The 21,522-nt window shown below is 32.9% G+C and overlaps 1 protein-coding gene across 1 annotated transcript in view; it reads left to right on the top strand.

Moving 5' to 3' along the window:
- The window catches only part of VTA1 (vesicle trafficking 1), a 57,559-nt gene extending 40,410 nt beyond the window's left edge, over positions 1-17,149 (top strand). Inside the window, exons 6-8 of the mRNA XM_006915362.2 lie at positions 3,880-4,053; positions 9,953-10,033; positions 16,063-17,149. Of these exons, the coding sequence (XP_006915424.1) occupies positions 3,880-4,053; positions 9,953-10,033; positions 16,063-16,208 (401 nt within the window). The 3' untranslated portion in view covers positions 16,209-17,149. The remainder of the gene's footprint in view (positions 1-3,879; positions 4,054-9,952; positions 10,034-16,062) is intronic.
- The last annotated feature ends 4,373 nt before the right edge of the window (positions 17,150-21,522 follow it).

Genomic DNA, 21,522 nt, shown 5'->3' with positions numbered 1-21,522 from the left:
AGCTGGAACTCTCATTCACAAGAAAATAAAAGGAAAACAGTTTGTCAGTATTGTATGAAGTTAAAAATATACTTAGCATAAGCTCTAGCAGTCCCACTCCTAGGTATTTGTTTACCCGAGAGAAATGCAAACGATATCACACAAAAACCTGTACATAAATGTTTATAGCAGCTTTATTTGTAATTGCCAAAAACTAAAAGTAATCCAAATGCCATCAATTTGTGAATGGATCAACAAGGTAGTGGATTACTACTCAGCAATTAAAGGGAGTCAGCAATAGATATATGCAACAATATGAGCTGATTTCAAAAGCATTAAGCTAAGTGAAAGAAGCCAAACACAAAAGGGTTCATACTATATAATTGCATTTATGCAACATGCTGGACAAGGCAATGCTCTAGGGACAGAAATCACATTAATGAGTGCCTCGGCTTGAGGAGAGGGGATCTACTATAAAGAAACGGGGAAAGGTTTTGGTATGAGGGGAATATCCCATTTGTGACTGTGGTTTATGTTACTCATTCTATAAATAAGTTTGTCAAAACTGTGTACCCAAGAAATGGTAATTTTACCATATGTGTGTGTGTGTGTGTGTGTGTATTACTTTTCAAAAAACTTGCCTCTAAAAGACCAAAAAGAAGAAGGAAGTGGGAAAGACAGGAAAACCTTTGTGTTTTATTTATTCATTCAGAGGACTATTTAGAATTTTCTAATGCCACTCAAAGGAAAAGACACAGTTTTAAATATGGATACTCTGTGTAAATTATTTTGCAGTTCATTGTCTATACAAGCTTTCATGCAAAATTTCAAGTTGTTGCTATATCTTTCTGAAGGACACTTCATGATATGCCCTTGTCTAATCTTTAAACAGTCTTTTTCACATAAAATGCTTTTTATAGTCATCTTATGTCTTACATTTAACATTGTTCCTTAAATCATTATTCCTTATAAATCATTTTCACATATATGTTCAAAAATCTCTAAGAGCTGGTTTATGTTAGTTCTGTTTTACACAGGAAGAAATTGAGGTTCTACTTAGGTTTTTAAGCCAGCCTAAGGTCCTAAGGTCATAGAAGCACTAAGAGGGAGAACTAGAACTTGCGTCTTGGCCTTCATACTCTAAGTTCTGTGTGTTTTACACTAACACTACAGCATGAATAATGTAATATAGTAAGTTGTTATTAAGTGTTTAAAATGGACTATTATAAAGCATGGTTATGTTTCTGGGTTATTTATTCATCATGACAGTGGAATTGGATTTTTTAAGTAGATTGCCACAGCACTATTTCTTTTCCATTTAATGCTTTAAAATGTTTTACATACTTCCTTTCCTACTGTAATATTGACCATAATCAGGAATGTTTTGTATCAGTCCCACTGTATACAAGTGTCCATAAAAAAGACCCAAGATGCTTAGCCTACCAAGCAAGATTCACCACCATCTGGCACCAATCTCTTTTACCAGTTTTATTTCCTACTCCTGTCTCCTATTGTCTTAGTTGGCTCGGGTTGCTGAAACAAAATACCATCCATCAACAGGGTGGCTTAAACAGCAGATATTTTCTCACAATTCTTGAGGCTGGAAAGGCCAAAATCAAGGTTTGGCAGAGTTCAGTTGCTGGTGAGAGCCTGCCTCCTGGCTTTTAGACAGCCACCTTCTTTCTGTGTTCTTACATGACGGAGAGAGACAGAGAAAGAGAGAACTTTCCACAGTCCTGTCAGATTAGGGCTCTACCCTTATGACGTCATTTAACCCTAGTTACCTTTTAAAGAACCGGTCTCCAAATACCTTCAGATTGTGCATTAAGGCTTCATCAGTGAATTTCGGGGGACATAGTTTGATCCATAGCAGCTATTTAAACCCTTTATTACAACCATAGAAGTTTAGAGCTAGAAAGTACCTTTCACTCTTTCTTTAGTTAAAAACATTCCCCCCTCCTACTTATCTTCCTTTACCTATCTGAATCCTGACTATCTAATGATCTCTTCATCTGAATTTCTTCAGAGCTATGTTATGTGTCTATGTATGTATGTATATAGTCTTGTAAAATATGTAGTATTTAATATACTATTTACTAGTTCTGTTTTTGTTTTATTTGAAATTTTATTTCATATACCCTTATAGTTGTTTATGTTTTCTTAATTGCTTAACCATTTATCATTATGAAACATCCCATTGTGTCTGTTAATATTCCTTGACATGAATTCTGTTTTATCTGTTGAAATTAGCATTTCAGCTTTTATCTGTTTAGTATTTACATAGTTTTATCTGTTTTCATCCTTTTAAACATATCTGAGTCTTAAAGCCTATAGATGTTTCTTTCCTTTTTTTTTCCATCAGCATCAACCTTCAAAATAGTGTTTTAATTCACTTACATTTAATTATTGCTATAGCTAGATTTAAGCCCAGTATTTTTGCCATTTGTTTTCTCATAGTCACATCTGTTTCTATTTCCTCTTACAGTTTTCTTTAGTGAATTTTTCTTCTTTCATTTATTATGACTACATTTTTCTCTGTGGCCTAGAAACATAGTACCTGGTTGTTAGTTATTTTTGTGTCAGTTTCACTATCTGGGTCATTTGGGGTCTTTTTCTATAGACTCTCTTTTTCTCCTCACTGGTCATATTTTATTCCACGCTCCCTCCTCCCACCCCCCATGCTTCTATTAATTTTTATTGTTGATAAATAAGCAATCTTGTACCTCTTTTATTCTGTTATCTTCCTCTGCAGCCTTTATCAGTTAACTTGCCCGAACTCTAACACTACCCTCTTTCTTTCATCTTTTAGGCTGTGACTTTCTCCAGGGCCCCCTAGACTCTTCCCTGAGTGTGAGTGTATGGTTCAGGGCCATACAGGTATTTAGTTGGGGTTCATGCATACATTGTAAGCTCACTTTTCTGCAATACTTTCCTTTGCACATGCTGTTGAGTGCCATCAGGTGAAAAGTAACATGAAAGCTAATCTTACGGGGTGAGATTTCCTCTTCCAAAGGCCATCTTCACTCTAGTTTCTGCCAGTTTGGGTTACTCTCCAGTGCCTTTAAACAGTACCTTTTTTTTTTTTCCTTTCCCAGAATGTATTAAGTGTTAGAGTTCTCTAATATAGTAAAAAATTATTTTAGTGTACATAAGGTATAAGTACAAGGTTACTTATTAAAATGTATATCTCAGATTAGTAGGTAGATTATTTTTTTTATATATATAGAAAACAAATCTATTTCAGAAATCTATAGCTCTAGCTTACATTTCTTTTATTTTATTTTAAATTACTAAGATTCCCAAAAGTGATTGATTGTGATTTTAAGTAGACTGTCAAAATTTTATTTTCTCAAAGTAGTTTTCAAATTCAGCTAATGATATATAGTATATTTTAAAAATCTGCATTTCAAAACATTTTTTACTACGTTTTACATAGATTGTTGAATGTTTTATTCCTTTGTTTTTGATGATTAACTTAATAATTTAGACAACAAATGCAGATAATCATTGAACAGCTATTGAGTAAAAAGCAGCCGTCAGAAAATAGAGTTCTTATTGGATAGCATAAATGTGATATGTTTTGCCAAAAATGTCCTGAGGTTTTCATAATTTTAAGGAGTGGGTTTAAAAGAAGTTTATTTTTAGGAAAAATGTACCATATACAAAGATTTTATAGATTTGAGAAGTATTAACTTAAAAGAAGTGGTGATAATTTTGTCAGGCATAACTAAGTGCTTTAAAAAAAGAAAAAATCAAAACTGTTGAGATAGAGCCTGCTCATCAGCTGCGTTAGGTAGAATTGTATTTGAAGTTCTGTTGTACCTATATGGCAAAACAAGAATATTCAGCATTTTTATTTCAAAATACCTCGTTTAGCATTGCATATATATTTTATAATAGATGTTGAAGAAAATGAAGATATTGGCGCAACCTCTCTGCCCACTCAGCCACCTCAGCCATCATCTTCGACTTACGACCCCAGCAGCATGCCATCGAGCAGCTGTACTGGAATACAGATTCCGCCCGGCGCGCACGCTCCAGCTAATACACCAGCAGAGGTGCCTCATGGCACAGGTAGGAAATTAAACCTCAACAAGGTTGGAACTCTTCTTTCATAAATATTAACTGCATTTCTTTTCATATTTGTGCCTCATAAGGATGACCATAAAGCATAAGATCTATACATTCTCTTTGAACCCACAAAAAACATTATATCCTCTTCGTTAAAGTTTTAATATTAGTTGTATTTTAGTTTTGTGAGAAATGACAAATTTACACATTTTGATTACTATTAACCTTTTATTAATAAAAATAGCTTTTGTGCTTTTTTTCTTTCCCTCTCGGTCCTTCCAGTTCATTGTTCAAAGAATAGCACTGAGGTAAAGGGGCTTTTATCATAGGATGTGTCAGTCAGCGTCCCACTGTAATAGCAAGGTTCGATTTTTCCTGCCTCACTTCCTTAGGACCCTACTCTGCCCTCAGCATGGGTTTTGTTGATGGAGGGGAGCAGGCTTTGAGCCACAGAATCTCAGTAGCACTGGAATCACAGACTAGTGAAAGGAGAGGCTTTGGGTTATTTTCTTTTTTTAAGATTGCAAACTTGAAACTGAAAACAGGAAAGTGATATCTACTATCTTGGAGTAATTCAGAACTGTATGTATATGTTTTTATAGAGAAAATATCTGATAAAACTAGTCCCCAATAAGTCAATGTCAGTAGGTAAAGATATTTTTAAAAGTTGCAAAGAGATACTCTTCCATACATTTCTGTTGTCAATAAAGCATCACTTTTACTCCCAAATAGAAGAGCATTTCAAACTATATTTTAAATCTTTAACTTATTTTTTTTACAAATTGTTCTTAATATTTTACTTTTATTGCAGCAGGAGGGTAATCTGTGGTAATATACCATACAAACCTTTCATACTGCTTAATTGATAAAACGAGAGTTATCTTTTGAGTCCTGATTGCTACCGTTTCTATTATGCAACCCACCATTACTTAACTTTCAGTTGCCAGCCTCAGTTTACCCAAACTATTTAGATTGCTTAATGTGAATTGAATAATATTTAAAAGGTTTCTATTTTGACCATTTTGGCAGTAATTATTAGTGTCTTACTATTTTAAAACTTTCAACTTTATATTATCTACAAATATTACTGATATTTTTGTCTTTAAGAATATTAATGAGAAAGTAATAATTTTAACACTGATCTCTTTTGGTGTCATCATTCTGTATATTTTAACCTGACTTTATTGTTTTATGGTCTGCGTGATGACATCAATAGGCAAACCAATTTGAATTACTTTTGTAAGTAAAATGTTATAGAGCACTGTTTTAAATATTTTATTATCTTTTAGAAATAGTCCGTATTTCCAGTATGGAACGGTATCAGTGAAACCAGCTACTCAGGTGTTTTTGCCTTAGATGAATACTGTTTGAATCATAGTAGTAAATTTAATCATTAATCAAGAGCCTCAGACACAAGCATCCATATAGAAGAGTGAAGTAAGAATAAAGTACATTTGTTAAACCAGAAACTTAACGGTTATTCAACTTCTTTCAGCCTAGGGGGTTTTTCCTCTTTCTAAAATGAAATTAATCATACATCTCATTTGTTATTTTAATTATCAAAGGGGGGAAAAATGAAAATTGACTAGTTCTATGCCTAACACAAAATCAGTGTTCAGCAAATTAGCTTCCTTTCCGTTTTTTCCTTCTTCCTTCCTATTTCTATGCCAAGGAAAGACAGGCTGTTTAATAGCAAGTTAATGAACACTTAAAATCATTTGTGAGTCAAGGGAAATGTCACATGTGGGGATAGGATATGACCTTACAAAAAGATTGCCTCAAGGGCAATCTTTTAAACAGTGCATCTTAAGGCAGAGTAGTGGTATAGGCATATGCACTTATATTTTACATATAGGCATAATATATGTGTATATGATAGGGAAAGTATACTTCTGGTAGGATGGCTATAATAGGTTGAACCACATGAAATTGCTGTTTTTGTACAACACAAGTGATAAAATATTGGTAGTTCCACATGTTCAAACTAACAGACAATATCTCCAGCTTAGAATATCTGTGACATAAAGAGATATTAGGAGGTAGTCTTCTATTCAGAAATTTTCTGTCATGAACAGTTTATTTTGATCCAGTTAACCTCTGGCCTTTCCACCTCCCCTCCTTTTGTTTCTCAGAGTGACGGCATAAAACTAAAAACCTCTGAACTTTTTTAAATAAGGGCCTATCTTGTTACTTTACATCCTTATAGACTTAGCATTTAAATAATTATTGTAACTATTTTACAAATTTAATTTTACAGAAACTATATTAGGTATCACTGTCCCTAATTTACAAACAGTAAAGAAATGAAGCAGTTGTCTCAAGAAAATTAAAATACAAAAATACCTAGTAAGTGACAGAACTAGAATTTCAACCCAAGTCTTTCTGATTTTATGGTTTTGGCACTTTCATGTCCCTTCCTCCAAGGAACTAAAATTCTATCATATCAAAACCTACTTTTTTGATATATATTTCCCCCTAAGATTGGTTTGAGCTATTGGAATCTTCTCTTAGCTGGCAGAATTTTTTTCTGTTATGTTTAAAAGAGTTTTTAAAAAATCAGTTTATAGTCGCCTAATAGAAAATGAAAAAAAGATTTTTTAGTTTATAAATATAGCAGATGTTTCCCCTCTTACTCACTTTAAGAATGATTTACTTTCTCTCATATAAAAGTTCAGGATGTACTTTTATCAAAAGGAAATCCTTAAGATAGCTGGAAAGAATAGTATGTACTAATATACAGTATTTAGTTCTTCCACGAAAAAGCAAAGGGGGTGCAAGGAGAGCAGGGATGGTGATTGTTTAAAACAGGCCAACTGTTTGCCTCCTGTGCTTTACCCACTGTGATATCAGATGTAGGCAATGCGGTATACTGTGTTTTCTTTCTCTGGAAATGTACACATTTTATAGTTGGTAAATAGAGAGGACGAAGATCTCAGTAAAAATTATTCTAAGTAGATTAAATAATAGGGTGACTTTATAATTAATGCTAGCCTGTTAATTAAAATGCAGCTTACCTCATGTATAGGTCGAAAACTTGGCCATTTTATTGTTGTTCTAGCTGTCAGAAATATTGCATTTGAGTTCTACAGCTTTCAAAGTTGTTTATACTCTGGCCTAATTATTTCTATCAATGATGTTTTCTATGATTATACTGAAGTTTTATTCAACCCAATTGTCCTATTTTTTTTATCTTTGCTTATAGTGTTCCTCATAGATAGCATATCTTTCTCACTTTTTCTCTGCATTTCCAAACGCTGCTACCTTTCAGAATTCTCTTTAATTATACTTTTTATTCTTCTCCATTTTTCTAACCAGTACTTATTTTTCCTTTTTCCCCCACACCATTTTAGTGAGTAGAACAATTTAGTACTTAATTAGAAATCTTGTAACATTTAATTCTTGAATGTATATTAATCTCATCTAATAAGCTATGTAACATCTGCTTAAAAATTAACCAAAAATCAATACTATTTTTTTAATATTGCTCAAATAAAATTGTATTGCATAATTAAATGTTCTCCCTGTAAATTGTTTTGTTTTTGTTAATTGTTATTGCCTACTTAATGATATGGAAACTGATGGTTGCCAGATGGGAAGGGGCTAGAAGTCTGGGTGAAAAAGGTGAAAGGGTTAAGAAGTACAAATTGATAGTTGCGAAATTGTCATGGGATGTAATGTCCAGCTTAGAGAATATAGTCAGTAATATTGTAAGAACTATGTATGCTGTCAGGTGCGTACTAGACTCATTGAGGAATATCACTTCATAGGTCAGATAAATGTCTAACCACTATTGAATGTCAACTATAATTGAAATTTTTTAAAAAATTTAAATCATAAATCATATGGAGATATGCAAATAAATATTTTTAAATTAATGCACAATCCTGACCAAAAGAGGAGTGTGTGTGTGTGTGTCTTCTCTATAGACAAAGGAATTTGGAAGATTTTAATTTAGGCAGAAACATAAAAGAATGGCATTGATATCTAGATTGATCTGTGGGAGGGTTGTAGACTTAACATTTTTTTTTTAAGACATGAATATATATAGTCATCTACCTATGTCTTGGGTATAGCTGCTTCAAAGCACTTGACTAGGTAGTCTGAAGATCTTTCTAAAATTTTGCATGCTAACTTTTTAAAAAATATTATGTAATTTGCCTTTAAAAGTTCAGCCAGTTTTGCGGAGATAATTATGTCAAATGTTTACAGTTTAATATATTCAGTTAGCACTTACCAAAAACAAGCAAAAGATAGACATTGATCAATTTAAGACTTGTATGTCTACTGACTTTGAAGTATACTTCTATAAATACATTCATATAAATATATACACAGTGTAAAAGAGTATTCACTATAGTATTATCTATATTAGCAAAAGGTTGGAAACAACCTAAATGGCCATCATTAATGAATTGCTTTATAAACTGTGATTTGTACATTGATTGGAATGCAGTGTAGCCATTTAAAAGAACAAGGCAGATTTATATATTTTAATCTAGAGTTATTGCTAAGATATATTAAGTGAAAAATGCAGAATAGTGCACAGAATATTACCATTTGCAAAACACGCATACCACAGTGTGCCTCTCCAGAGAGAAAGGAGTTTGTTTGGAGGATTTTGATTTAGGCAAGAACACACATATTTTTAGCAAAGAACATTTATTTTTATACACACACTTTGGACTGGACTTACATATGTTTGTATGTGCATGGAAGGGTAGAGTAGGAATAAGAAATAGACTTTTCATCTATTTTTTTGTACTGTTTAAAATTATACTTGACTTTCTGTTTGTATACCTAGGTACTATTAAATTTTTTACTAGTTCGATTTTTGTTTAAAAAGTAACATTTTTGTGACTTAATAGTTTCAACGGCTATGAAATGAAACTAATTCGCCCTTTAACAAAATTAAATGAGATTAAACTAATGTATATTTAAGCTACTTTTTCTTTTGGGTTGTGAATGAGAAGTTCCTTCAAAGTCAAAACTTCTTACCTGCATACTGTATTTTAGAACTTAAGTCAACCTTTGTGAAACCATCATTCTAGAACTCTTATTGGCTGTTTTTGTTTTCCTGGAAACTTCCCCATTTGTTCTTTTTTTACCCCAATGTGTTTCTCACTTTATCCTTACTACAAATTGCCTATTCAAATTTAATCTGTCATCTTAGAGCAAGTGAATCCTATTCTCTGTTCGAGTGTACTGACATAGATTGACAACTTTTCTTTTTCATTTGTTCTCTTGCTGATTGAATCATTTAGTTTCTGGGAAGTTATAACAGTTTGTGTTAGTTTTTTAGATGATTAATAATCTTCAACCCTAGTATATACTTTGCACTAATCAAGATGCTAGTTATCCAGTGACTATGACAGTCATGACAAGTTCTCACAGGAAGTCAAAACTAATTGCTTATTGGATATATAAAAATATCATCTTAAAAACATGTAAACTAGAAAATTTGGAATATATAATTTGTAATTTCATGCAGTGATGAAGTGAGACTTCATCTGTAAATTTAACTAAATCATAATTATATCACACTTCATGCCCCAAATTATTTAATTGGCTAAGAAATTAAAAGGTAGGAAGGGAGTCTGTTACTTGTACAGATATTTGGTAAGCTTTAATCAAGAAGCGAGTTAAAGCACTAGACATGACAAATACAATACCTAATGGGAAAAGTGTAACCAATATATGTATGTAACACTCAAAATGTATTTTCCTGCATATTTTCTGTACCAGCCTTCAACACCAAATAAGTATATCCAATTAGAATTCATTAAGCTTTCAAGAAAGTAAGAAAATGAAGTAATGAAATTCCTCCATGATCCTTTAAATGCTTTCCTACCTTGTAACTAAGAGGTTTTCCACTTTTACCCATTTGCGGTTTTCTGATTTGCAGGTGTAACAGGTAACACTATCCAACCTACTCCACAGACTATTCCAGCCATTGATCCTGCACTTTTCAGTTCACTTTCCCAGGGTAAGTCAGCTGACTGTTTTATGAGATATAGTGTATCTCTTGTTTTGGGGGGGTGTTTTGTCATTTTACCTTAGGAGTGTTTAGGTAATTTGAAACACATTTCTTTGAATGCCTGTGTTCACTAGATTCTCCAGTGCACCAAGATAGTTTCATATTATCAAAAATACCTAAATCCAAAGGCATTCCCTTTTTTTTTTACAGTTTTTTTTCTTATACTTCTGAAGATACATAGTAGCACAAACATGTAGCCAAAGCTGTTATGGAACTTAGATTTAGTTTAAGATTACCATGTGTTGTGATCATATTTCTCATCTGCATTGAGTTATTAGATCATCTAAGAAGAAGAGAAATTATAATTGAAAATAAAATCTCTGAGGTTAATTATTTTGCTTGGTTCATAGGCTGGGTGATTGGTTTGTTGATTTTAATCTGTCCTCCTTTTCTGACTTCTCTGTTTTTTTCCCCCTAGTTGTTTGTTGTGTTATTTTCGTTTTTCTCATTCAGCGTTTTCTTCATATGTCTGATGAGATTTAGTCCTTTTTATTTAGAATGAAAACCTTGCTTTATTATTTTCCGTTGTGTTGTTGGGTTTCCCCTGTTACTATGTCTGCAGTTCTATTTCCCACTGATTTTCGATTCTCCCTTTGTGAATGGGAACTGGCCATAAAGCTACCTGCCTTTCAGCCATGGAATAAGGGGAGCGAGTTTTTGGGAATGGGGATGGGAGGGGATATCCCATCTCCCTGTTAGTCCTGGTAACATTATGAGCATAACGTGAATTGGTTTAATTGTATTCCTTTAATTCTGTATTCAGTTGGCTTACTAGTCTTACAGCAAAAGGAATTGTCTATAGTTGGTTCAGAATTTAATAAAAGTTAGGGGAGAGGTTGGAAGCATGTATGTGTCTGAGCACAACACACTCTATGTTGATAAGATAATGGTGTCTTCTGGCACCAGGGACTATGTTGGTGACTATACATTTAAATGTATATATTTTACTTATATTTAAATGTAGGAGTTCCATTAGATTTGTTCTACTTTTCCTGGTTTTATCAAAAGTGGATGAATTATGAAACTTAAATTCAAGAGATGCAGTAACCTTTAATCTTGAAAAGTCTTGTTTAAAATTATGTGTATGTTTTATGGGCCAACACAGTGCTCAGGTAGGAAGAATAAATAGGAACCTGTAATAAACTAGCAAATTACATAAGAACAGAATGGAAAATAATTGTTAATAGATAACCTACTTGCCCAGTGAATACAGTATTCCTCTATTAAACTTGGTTTTCAGATGCTCCACTCACTCGTAAAAGCTCTTCCAAAAATCTGATGCAAAAATATCTGAAAAGGAATAGACAGGTCAGTGAAACAGAATAGGCGACACAGTATGAGAATTAAATTAATGATAAAGGTGACATTTGGATCATTGTGGAAAGGATATGTATTCAAGGTGATGTTAAAACAGTTGATTGTAAGGAATATATATGTTATACATATATTAGATAAACTATCTCACAATTCTTATGTCTCATTTGGTTGTGTCTTAACAGCTTTGACTAATGAAAATAAATTGCATACAGCACAAGACTCTCTCCCTCCCATTACGTTGTTAAAATGCAACTAATAGACCAGGATGAAATTGATACTTAATAAAGAATTTAGTATCCAGAGCATATATAAAGAGCTTCGTCAAATAAATAAATAAAACTCAGTAGGAAAAAAAAATAGGCAGAGAATATAAACATATAATGCAAATGTGCAATGAAAATATACCCATCCTTAATAATAATCAGGGAAATCAAGAGTTAAAAAGCATTTGGTTTTATGTCAGTAGATGCAAAAATATTTTAAAAGATTTGTAAGCGACAGTGTTAAACAGGGAATGACTTGCGTGCTATTGGGACTGTAAATTGGTAAAGCTTTTCTTGGTAGCATTCTGTCAGTATCAGAATTGCAAATACAATTTCCTTTGACCCAGCTATTCTACTTAATGAAATCTATCTTAAAGAAATACTTAGACATGGGCATAAAATATATTTACAAGGATATTTATATCAGCATCATTTGTAGTAATGGTGGAAAACAATCTTAAGTGCTTATTAATTGGAAAGCGGTTAAATTAATTACAATCCATCTGTACCAAGGAATACTGTGCACATATTGAAAAAGAATGTCAGATAGTGAATTGGTGGTTGCCAGAGGGAAGTGGGGGAGGTAGAGGGGGTAAGAGGGGTTAAGTATTTGGTGACAGAAGAAAATCTAACTTTGAGTGGTGAACACATAATGCAGTTGTGTACAACATACTATTTATTGAATTGTATACTTGAAACTTATTTGATTTTATTAATGTCACCTCCAATAATTTTTGATTAAAATATCTTTTTAATTTAAAAAAATGTGATAACTCATGTGAAAAGATCTAGACATATTAAGTAAAACAAGTTACAGAACATATATTGTATGACCTGTTTAGGGACAAAAAAACATGTAAAACAAAACTGTATAATATATAATGACTCATACATTGTATATTTTTAAATCCTCCTGTGTGTACATATGTGTGTAAATGCATAGGAAAAGTCTAGAGAATCCACAAAAATAAATAGTTGTTTCATAACCACCATCACTACTGCCTCTATCTAGTACTTCCAACACCCGCTTTCCATTGCATTTTTCTCCTTAGTGCTTAGTGCTTAGTACTTGCTTTACATGTGTGTATTCGTATTAATATATTTTAAATATTTGTGTAGTGAATTTCTGGCTGCCTCTGGAAAGAAAAGTGGTATTGGAAAGGTAGCTTTTGAAGCACAATATTTCCTTTTTTTTTTTTACCTCATGTACCTCTATACAGTATTGAGAATTAAATGGAGTATTTAAAAAACATTTAGCATAGTACCTGACCTAATAAAATTTTACCTCTAATTATTGCAACTGTTGTTGCCATTATTAAGTGACATGTCTTGACAGTGCATGGATATAAGGGTTTTTAGTACCATACTTGCATTTATCACTAAGATTTACTCCAAGCCAGGTAGTGCCTTGAGATCCTGCCTGTACGTTCCATTAAGTCAGAGGATGAGAGAGTTCACCAGGGTCAGATTATCCAAGGTCCTTGACATGCATTTCTCGATCTAGTTAAATAGGAAAGAATCTCTAAAGACTCATTTTGGAAGTATTTATATTAAGTGTTCTTCCTTGGAAACTTGATAAGTCAGCTTTGGGAATGGATGTTCATGTCCGCTGAGCATGTGGAGATTTCTCTTTACACCATGTAATGCTATCTTTGATCAAGTGCTGACCAAGGCTCTCTTTCCAGAGTTCTAATAGAGAACTTGAGTGATAGCTCTAGCTGTCTTCTGTCCCTGTTCTTGTCCTGCTCTGTGAAGGGAGAAGCATCTTTGTAATAAAAATGGTCTTGCCTGAAGCCATCTGGAACTTAGAAGCATGGATTTCAGAAAGAGATGTATTATTAGACAACCTCTCAAATCCTTTAAACATCTTTTAGGTCCACAATATGCTCCCTCTCTCTGATTCTGATTGTGGGTTCTAGTAAATTTTAATAATAGAGAAAACAACTTTTATTTTGGTGCCTTGAGCAATATTTGCTATTTTGAATATACAATCAGATATACTGAAATTGAACTTTTGTTCTCTTCCTGAAATGTGTTTTCCTTTCTTATTTAAGTCTTTCCCACTTTCTCTATTTAGTTTTTAAATGCTAAAAGAATCATAATTAGGAGACATTTTATTTTTATTTCACTTAAAATTTTAACATATTTTAATGACTTACACATTATATTTTTTAAAAGAAGGAAAGACTAACCTGTTAGAAAATAGCAAAAGTAACTATTTGGCATGGCTTAAGTTCTTTATATTTCTAATTGTTGAAAATAAATTAACATCTCTATATAAGTCTTTAAATTAGGTTTTGTATCTAAATCATAACATGGTTATTATCTAGGTTTTTTCGAGTTACAGAATTTGTCGTACATGTCTGTTATGTATTATATATCTGTAATTATATTTTGTTAAAATATTTTCATTCACATTTTATAAATACTGTAATCTTTATTTCATGAAAAAAGTCAGTGTTTTTTAAAATAGTTTTATCATTGGTAGATAAGTTTAGTTTGTAAAACTAAAATAGTAACTGAGTTCTCGCCATTTTACACATTTTATCTCATTAATAAATAAGTGGTATGCCAGCAAAACAATACTAAAGCTAATGCCGTAAAAATAAGATTAGTCCTCAGCATTAGGGCTTTCTTCCAAGCAAGTCTGGTAAATTCTAGATGGATGCCTTATATATTTAAAGATTGCCCTGAGATAGGAGGAGAGAATATTAAAGCTCAAAATGAGCAGTGATGAGGTAAACTCAATTTTTAGGGACTCACTAGGTGACTAGAGCCTCTTAATATATTTTGAAAAACCATTAAAGAATCTGGTAGGTATTTTCAAGAAAAAATACAAGGTGAAGCGTACCTGACTGAATTGTCAGCAGAACTGCAGGGATAATTGTTTTTTAGGTTAATGGGTAACAATTGCCAAGTCACTAAAACACTAAAAGTAAAATTAAAGAGAAACGATTTTTTTAATATACAATTATAATTTACTAGTTTATTGATTTGTATTGCTTGCTTTTTAAGCAAGACCAAAACTCAAGGAAATTAAAATAAGGGTTTATTTTGTAATTGAAATGTGTAATCTATGATTCACAACAGGAAAAACCAACTATTAATGTAATCTTTAATAACACTAATTCAAGAAATATTTGAAGACTTGCTATATATGTAACACACTGGGCTAGTTACCATATGTGGATATATAAGTGTATTATCTTAAAATCTGAAATTTAAGTAATATTTAATTCTGTATGAACTTTATTCATTTTAAAATATTCACTAAAGTTATTGAACACTTACTGGTCACTGGCACTGGGCTAGAAACTTTAGGATACATTGTTTTAGTACTCTTTTGAAAATTAGGAAATAATTTGGATGAGAATTTAATATCAAAATACCTGGAATTGCTATCTACTTTAAAGTCCTTACCTAGGAAATGTTAAAGTTTTTATTTTATGCCGTATATCTTTAGCAAAATTAAAAACAACTAAACAAAGTCATTCTGTTTCTAAGTACAGGCACGTAAACAGAATCAAGATATATTATCCTCGATTTGTTATAGCCTGTGCCCCTAGCCTTCTGATCAATTCTCCTAGAATCCTCATAAAATTTCTAAAGAAAATGGTATTTATTTCAAAAGACAAGATAACAAAGTCAATTTTTAATTTCATCTTTAGAAATATATGTTCAAGTATATTTAAATGTTAGATTGAATGAAATGTTCTTAGTGTGTTTTATTTACTCAAATTATTTACTTGGGCTCTACACATATTAATCATATGTGTAACTGGAAAACTTGCTGAGAATAAATTTTGAAGAAATAATTTGTAAAGATTGTTGACATATTTAATTATGGAGTTTAATGATATAAAAATCTCTGTTAAACCTTAGTTTTTTATATGGATGGCACAGAAGTGTGAATCTTTTCATGCTTAAAAAAAGTTAAACAACTTATGTAATTCTTTACATAAAATTTGTTCTTCCTTATTTTAATCAAGGATTATATTTTTAGTTCAAATGAGGGTTAAATGGTTTAGTCTGTGTGTATTGATCCATGAAAAGAGAAGCAGAGTGATTCTAGCATAAACACCAAAGTGACTGCCCTTGTTTTACTCAGAATATAATTTTTTTGTAAATAATTTGCCAAAATAAAAAGGCTTCTAGTTTATTACTTCTGAAAGAAAAATCTTGCTCATATAAGTTATATATCGGCATAGGTATGTTTTATATTAGTAATAAAAATGATAGCATGAGAAAATTTATTTAAATACAACTGGGATTGAAAAAAATCCTCCATGTAGTTATATAACCTTAAATATTTTGTATAATCTTGAATGTAAGCATTTACCTAACTTAAACAGAATACTTTTTACATTTTTATAGATATCTTAATTATTTTCCTTCTAGGGGATATCCGTCTAACACCAGAAGACTTTGCTAGAGCTCAGAAATACTGCAAATATGCTGGCAGTGCTTTGCAGTATGAAGATGTCAGCACCGCTGTGCAGAATCTACAGAAGGCCCTCAAGTTACTGACTACAGGCAGAGAATGAAGCCTTTGTGCAACAGATCCATGCATTTTTGGCTTTAAGAACTAACAGTCCATTACTCTATCTTCAGCCTGTCAGGAGCACAGTTTAAGGAAGACTTTGGTTCCATTGAACATAACACTGAAATCTGTGTCCGTGTATCAGATTCCTGTTGAAGCATTCATCAGCAGCCTCAGCCAGTTTTCATTGTCCATTTAGTGGATCCAATAATCTCTGGCTAGATAGGGCTGATGTTAGCAAGATCCTAGAATTGAACCCTGCTTCGGAAAGTGAAAATACAGTTCTATAAAATATATTGAGAATAAGCTTTGTATCTTAATTTACATAAATTAAGGAATTTTTTTAATCTGTAGTTTGGACATATATTACTTTGCTATAAAATTCTAAATTTAACTTTTAATAAAGATTGCCGGAATATTCCAGATTAGAAATCATGTTTTTTGTTTTCCTCAGAATTTATAAAACAAATATAAATGTCCTAAATTGTTAGATGAATCTGAAAGAGATTATGTTCAAAATTCAATTTGTATTCGTGTTAATTATAACTACATTAAAAGTTAAAATTTTCATGGAAGGAGTTATAAGGTAAAGAGGTAGAATTCCTTTTAGACTAAGAATAATGTTGGTTTCCCAGCTGCTTTCCGTTATCCATTGAAGCGTAAGGTGAATCGGTATTTGCTTCATAGGCAGATTGCATGTATTAGAGAATGAAAAAAAGACATTTGTAGTAATGCCTGGAAACTTGGTGCTTTAAGTTAAGATTCGCCTCTGCTGCTATGGAATGGATTCTCTAGGGTGCAGAGCTATGAATGATGCAGAAGATTAGAAGAAATTAGATTCTTGGTTAAATTTATAAGTTTTGTGGGGAATTTTGGACTAACTGTCACCTACATTTGTGCTGTGTAAAAAATAAATACAAGGATTCTTTTAATTAGTTCAGCTTATTATGGAACCAAACATCTGTTTTGACTTGCATGCTAGAATTTTTCACTTTTTGTCATTATTTTTAGTTATAAGAATATGATGTTCCTATAGTAAAATACAAGCAGTTTTTTTAAAAAAGAGAAATTTGACAAATTTACCTGGAATTTATCTGGTCCATTTCATATATTCCACTAAGATTGAAGTTCTTTAATATATGGGTCAGCAAACCAATATCCATAGACTGGCTACTTGTATGAATTAATTTTTGTTGAATCAAAACCATACCCATTCATTTATGTTTTATCCTTAGTTGCTTTCCACAACTTCCACAACTGTAGAATTATATGGCCTGCAAGTCTAAACTATTTACTATTTGGCCCCTTAAGAAAAAGTTTGCTGACCCCTGATCTAAGTCTATCTAAAAGAAAATAAATTATTAACTCGTAACCAGTTGTGTCTATTTTTCTTTGCATAAGTATAATGCTGTTGTATAAGGTTTAAAATGGTAAATATTCAAACAAAATAAACTCTTCTAAATTATTGCAAAAACAAGCCCCAAATAATCTGACTCCTGAAAAATGTTCCCATATCTTCAGAACTAAATTCTTACAGCATTTGTAGGGTTAAACATTTACATCTAGAAATCCAGTGCTCTGATATAGTTCTCTAGAATTTTATTGTAATAAAAAAGTGGTTAGAATTCAGAGTTGTAAGAGGTAAAAATTTTAATCTAAATCTTAATATGTCTGCACACTAGAAAGCAAACTGTCACCTCTTATTTTACACCCTATTTTTATTGATCCCAATTGGAAGAGCACACATGGAGGGAAGGCGGTAATGTGGAAATCCTGGAGTCCACTGATAAGTGGGCGATGGTATTAGAGTCCTTAACTAAAATGGAAGCAACACACCACTAGCCACCTCCAAGTTAGTTATGAGAACTAAATGAAGTCCTACACTATACTCAGCATGTAGTAGTAGTCCATAAGTGCTTACTGTTAACATTAAGGTTATATTAATATTGTAAATTGTTAATAATTTATTTCCCAAATATCAGTAAATTCGTTTTCTCTGTGGCCCATTGCTTTAAAATGCTTTCTTGCATGAGGAGATGAAACTATATATATATTTTTTCCTTTGTGTTTCTTCATATAAAATCTGACAAGACAAAGTTAGAAATTTTTCCGACGTGACACTCGGATAGTGACATTTAGTCATTCAACATGTATTCATTGAGTAGCTACTTTGTACCTGATATTGTCCTTTGCATGAGTAAATAGTAGAAAACAAGGGAGAAAACCTGCCTCAGTTTATATTACAATGGGAGGAAACAGACAAACAATAATAAATGTCATGTATTCTACTAGTGGTTTTCAAAGAGTAATTGTTAGAAATGCAAATCTCAGGATCTACCCTATTCCCATCCAATCGGAAACTCTAAAGGTGGGGCCAAGCAATCAGAAGTTTAAGAAACACTTTCCATAGTCCGGTGGTCCCTGAAGTTTGAGTGGTTTAGCCCTTCCCAAATTAGAAAGGTTGAGAGTCTGGAAGAAGAGATTCCCCCGAAGCAGTGGTTCTCGAAGTGTGATCCCTGGAACCCCAGTGTCAGCATCAACTGGGAACTTGTTAGGAACCTCTGGGAGAAAACTAGAATATGGGATAGGATGTACTTAGGTGTGTGCAGACCTGTGTATTTAAATAGGTTATGCCTCACTGAGATGACTTAAGCAGAGAAGGAAAGATAGGAAGATATTTCTGGCAGAGGGAGGTAGAAGAAGTTAGAGGGTATAAGTAAGGAAGGCTTGTGAAGTTGCTGGAAAGTTTAGGAACATAAAATTTTGTAAAAAACGACTTTTACTCTAAGCAAGATGGAGAGCTACTGAAAGTTTTGAACGGAAGAGTACCTGATGCGACGACTTTTAAAAGGGTCATAGCAGCTACTGTGTGGAAGCTGGGAGAGTAAAATTACAATAATTAAGGTGAGCTATTCTGATGGCTTAGATCAAGGATAGCAGTGGAGGTAAAATATTGATTTATGGCTATTTTAAAGTAGAGCCACAGTATTTCTGATAAACTGGATCTGAGGTATGAGCATAGGAGTAACGGTTGACTCTCAGGTTTTAACCTGAATACCTGGAAGGAATGAGTAGCCATTAATAGCAGTGGAGAAAGTTGCTGAATTCTGACATTTAGGCTGAAGAACAGTGATCCCAAGTTCTTCTGACCATCCCAAGTGACACTATTTGATAACATTGTTTTGTCAATGCATACAGAGAGGGAAGAAAAAGTAAGATAAAGATCTGTCTACAATGATTGTCACAGACATCTCACTAAATCACTGCTGAACTGGAGCTAGAAGCTGAGGACAGTTCCCATGGTTTGCACTGCGAAGGAAGTTCAGTCTTCAAGATTACACCAAGAAAAAGACCCCTGTTACAGATCTTGAAAATTCACACGTTCAGGTGTTCATAGAATTGATCTATATACAATTTGTACTTCTAGAAATTCGAGGTGACTGTGTATGTGTTAAGGTTATATGCTGTCCTTTCCAAAGAAATTTACACACTAATAGCATTGTTACAAATATCTTTAAACAATAACTGACTAGGGATTGAGGGTTTTTGTTCATCTGTTCAGCTTCCTCTCCCTACTCATCCCCTCTTTTAATTTTTAACTTTACTCATTTTATATACCAAAGCAATTGGATCAGATCATCTAATTTGGACTATAAACCTCCACCAGTAGAAAAGATCTTTTCTTAAAAGAGATCACAAAATGATAAGACACCATTCATATGGAGGTATGCATACATGGTTGTAATCTCCGATGTCTACGTAGAATTCTGAGACTGAAAGCTCATTCATTGGAGTATATTAAGTAGGACTACTTCCAAGTAAGCAATACTTTAATAACAGTAAATGTAGCTAACATTTGAGTGCTTACTAAATACCAGGCACTATGCCAAGTATTTCACATGTATTAATTCATTTAATCCTGCCAATGATCCTGAGAGGGGCTCCTATCCTTGCTTTAGATGAGGAAACTGAGCCAGAGGGTAATAAGTTTGCCTGAGGCTGCATAGCTAACATTGCACAGCTAATAATTTCTAAGCTCAGACTGCCTGTTTCGGACAATAAGTATCATCCATGCAGGCAAATCGTCAGTTAAACTATTATGAGTACAGTGAGATGTGGTAAGTGAACTCCACATTATAAAGTCATTGGTCACAATCAGGGTCACAACTCTTATTAGCAGGATATGTAACAGATTATTAATTTTTATTTTCTATTATCTGGGCACTGTGTTCCAATTAACTGTGGGTTCTAGGCATTGAGTATAGGGCATGAACACACACCCTGGAGCCTATGGCTTGATAGCAAAAGGACTGAGAGTCCAAGGGGAAAATAGAATTTAAATGAATTGTGCAATGGATTAGTATGTCATCTAGGAGAGGGTGTCCCACATTGCTAGGGAGTCCCGAGTTTCCCATACATTCCTGTTTTTTGTTTTTTGTTTTTTATCCCAAATAACATTACTATTTTTATTTTAAACATACAGTGTTTATTTTAAACATTTTTGCTTTAAAAATACATTGCATTAAATAGCCTTCACCTTAGGAGGAAATCAGACTGGCATATGGACTTCAATATAAATGTAATAATAATGTTTATAATTAGTTATTTCCTCAAATTTCTACTTGAAAGTCTGAGGCAAGAGTGCCTGTCCCTTCAGATATCCCCTAAAGTTTGGGGGAAAAGAGATGATTGTATAATAATAGTCCATGATATAATTTCCTGGGGAACTAGTTTTATAGTTAAGTGATATTAGGAGATCTTGTAAAAATATTAGCATCATTCATTTATTCAAAAATGTATTGAGCATCCATTGTCATTTAAAGTATATTGTGATAATGCCACATTGGAGGTATTGTGTGAGACAATAGTTCTTCATGGGGAAGGTCAGGGAAGGCTTCAAAGAAAAGGTTGAGCTGAAGGTTTACTAGGCAGAGAAGCAGGGAGAACTGAGCAAAAATTAAACCAAGAGCAACAGCATGGAGAAAAAAAAATGTAGGAGATTCAGGAAATTCAAGTAATTTAGTGTAGCTAGTGTAGCTGTGGCAGATGGCCTACTGAGAACAGGAGTTGTATATGTGAGATGGCACAGGCAGAAAGGTGTTATGGACTGAATTGTGTTCACCAAACTTCGTATGTTGAAGGCCTACCTCCCAATGTGATTGTATTTGGCAGTATTTTTAAGAGGTAATAAAGCTTAAATAAAGTTATTGGAGTGGATCCCTAATCCCATAGGACTGGTGTCTTTATAAGAAGAGGAAGAGACACCGGAAATATTTCCCTCCCTCTCCTTCCCCTCTTCCCTCCCCACCTCTCTTTCC

Source organism: Pteropus alecto, unplaced genomic scaffold (assembly GCF_000325575.1).
Source record: "Pteropus alecto unplaced genomic scaffold, ASM32557v1 scaffold185, whole genome shotgun sequence".
NCBI lineage: Eukaryota > Metazoa > Chordata > Mammalia > Chiroptera > Pteropodidae > Pteropus > Pteropus alecto.
The sequence above is the reverse complement of the archived record's forward strand: the minus strand, read 5'-3'. Positions and strand labels throughout refer to the sequence as shown.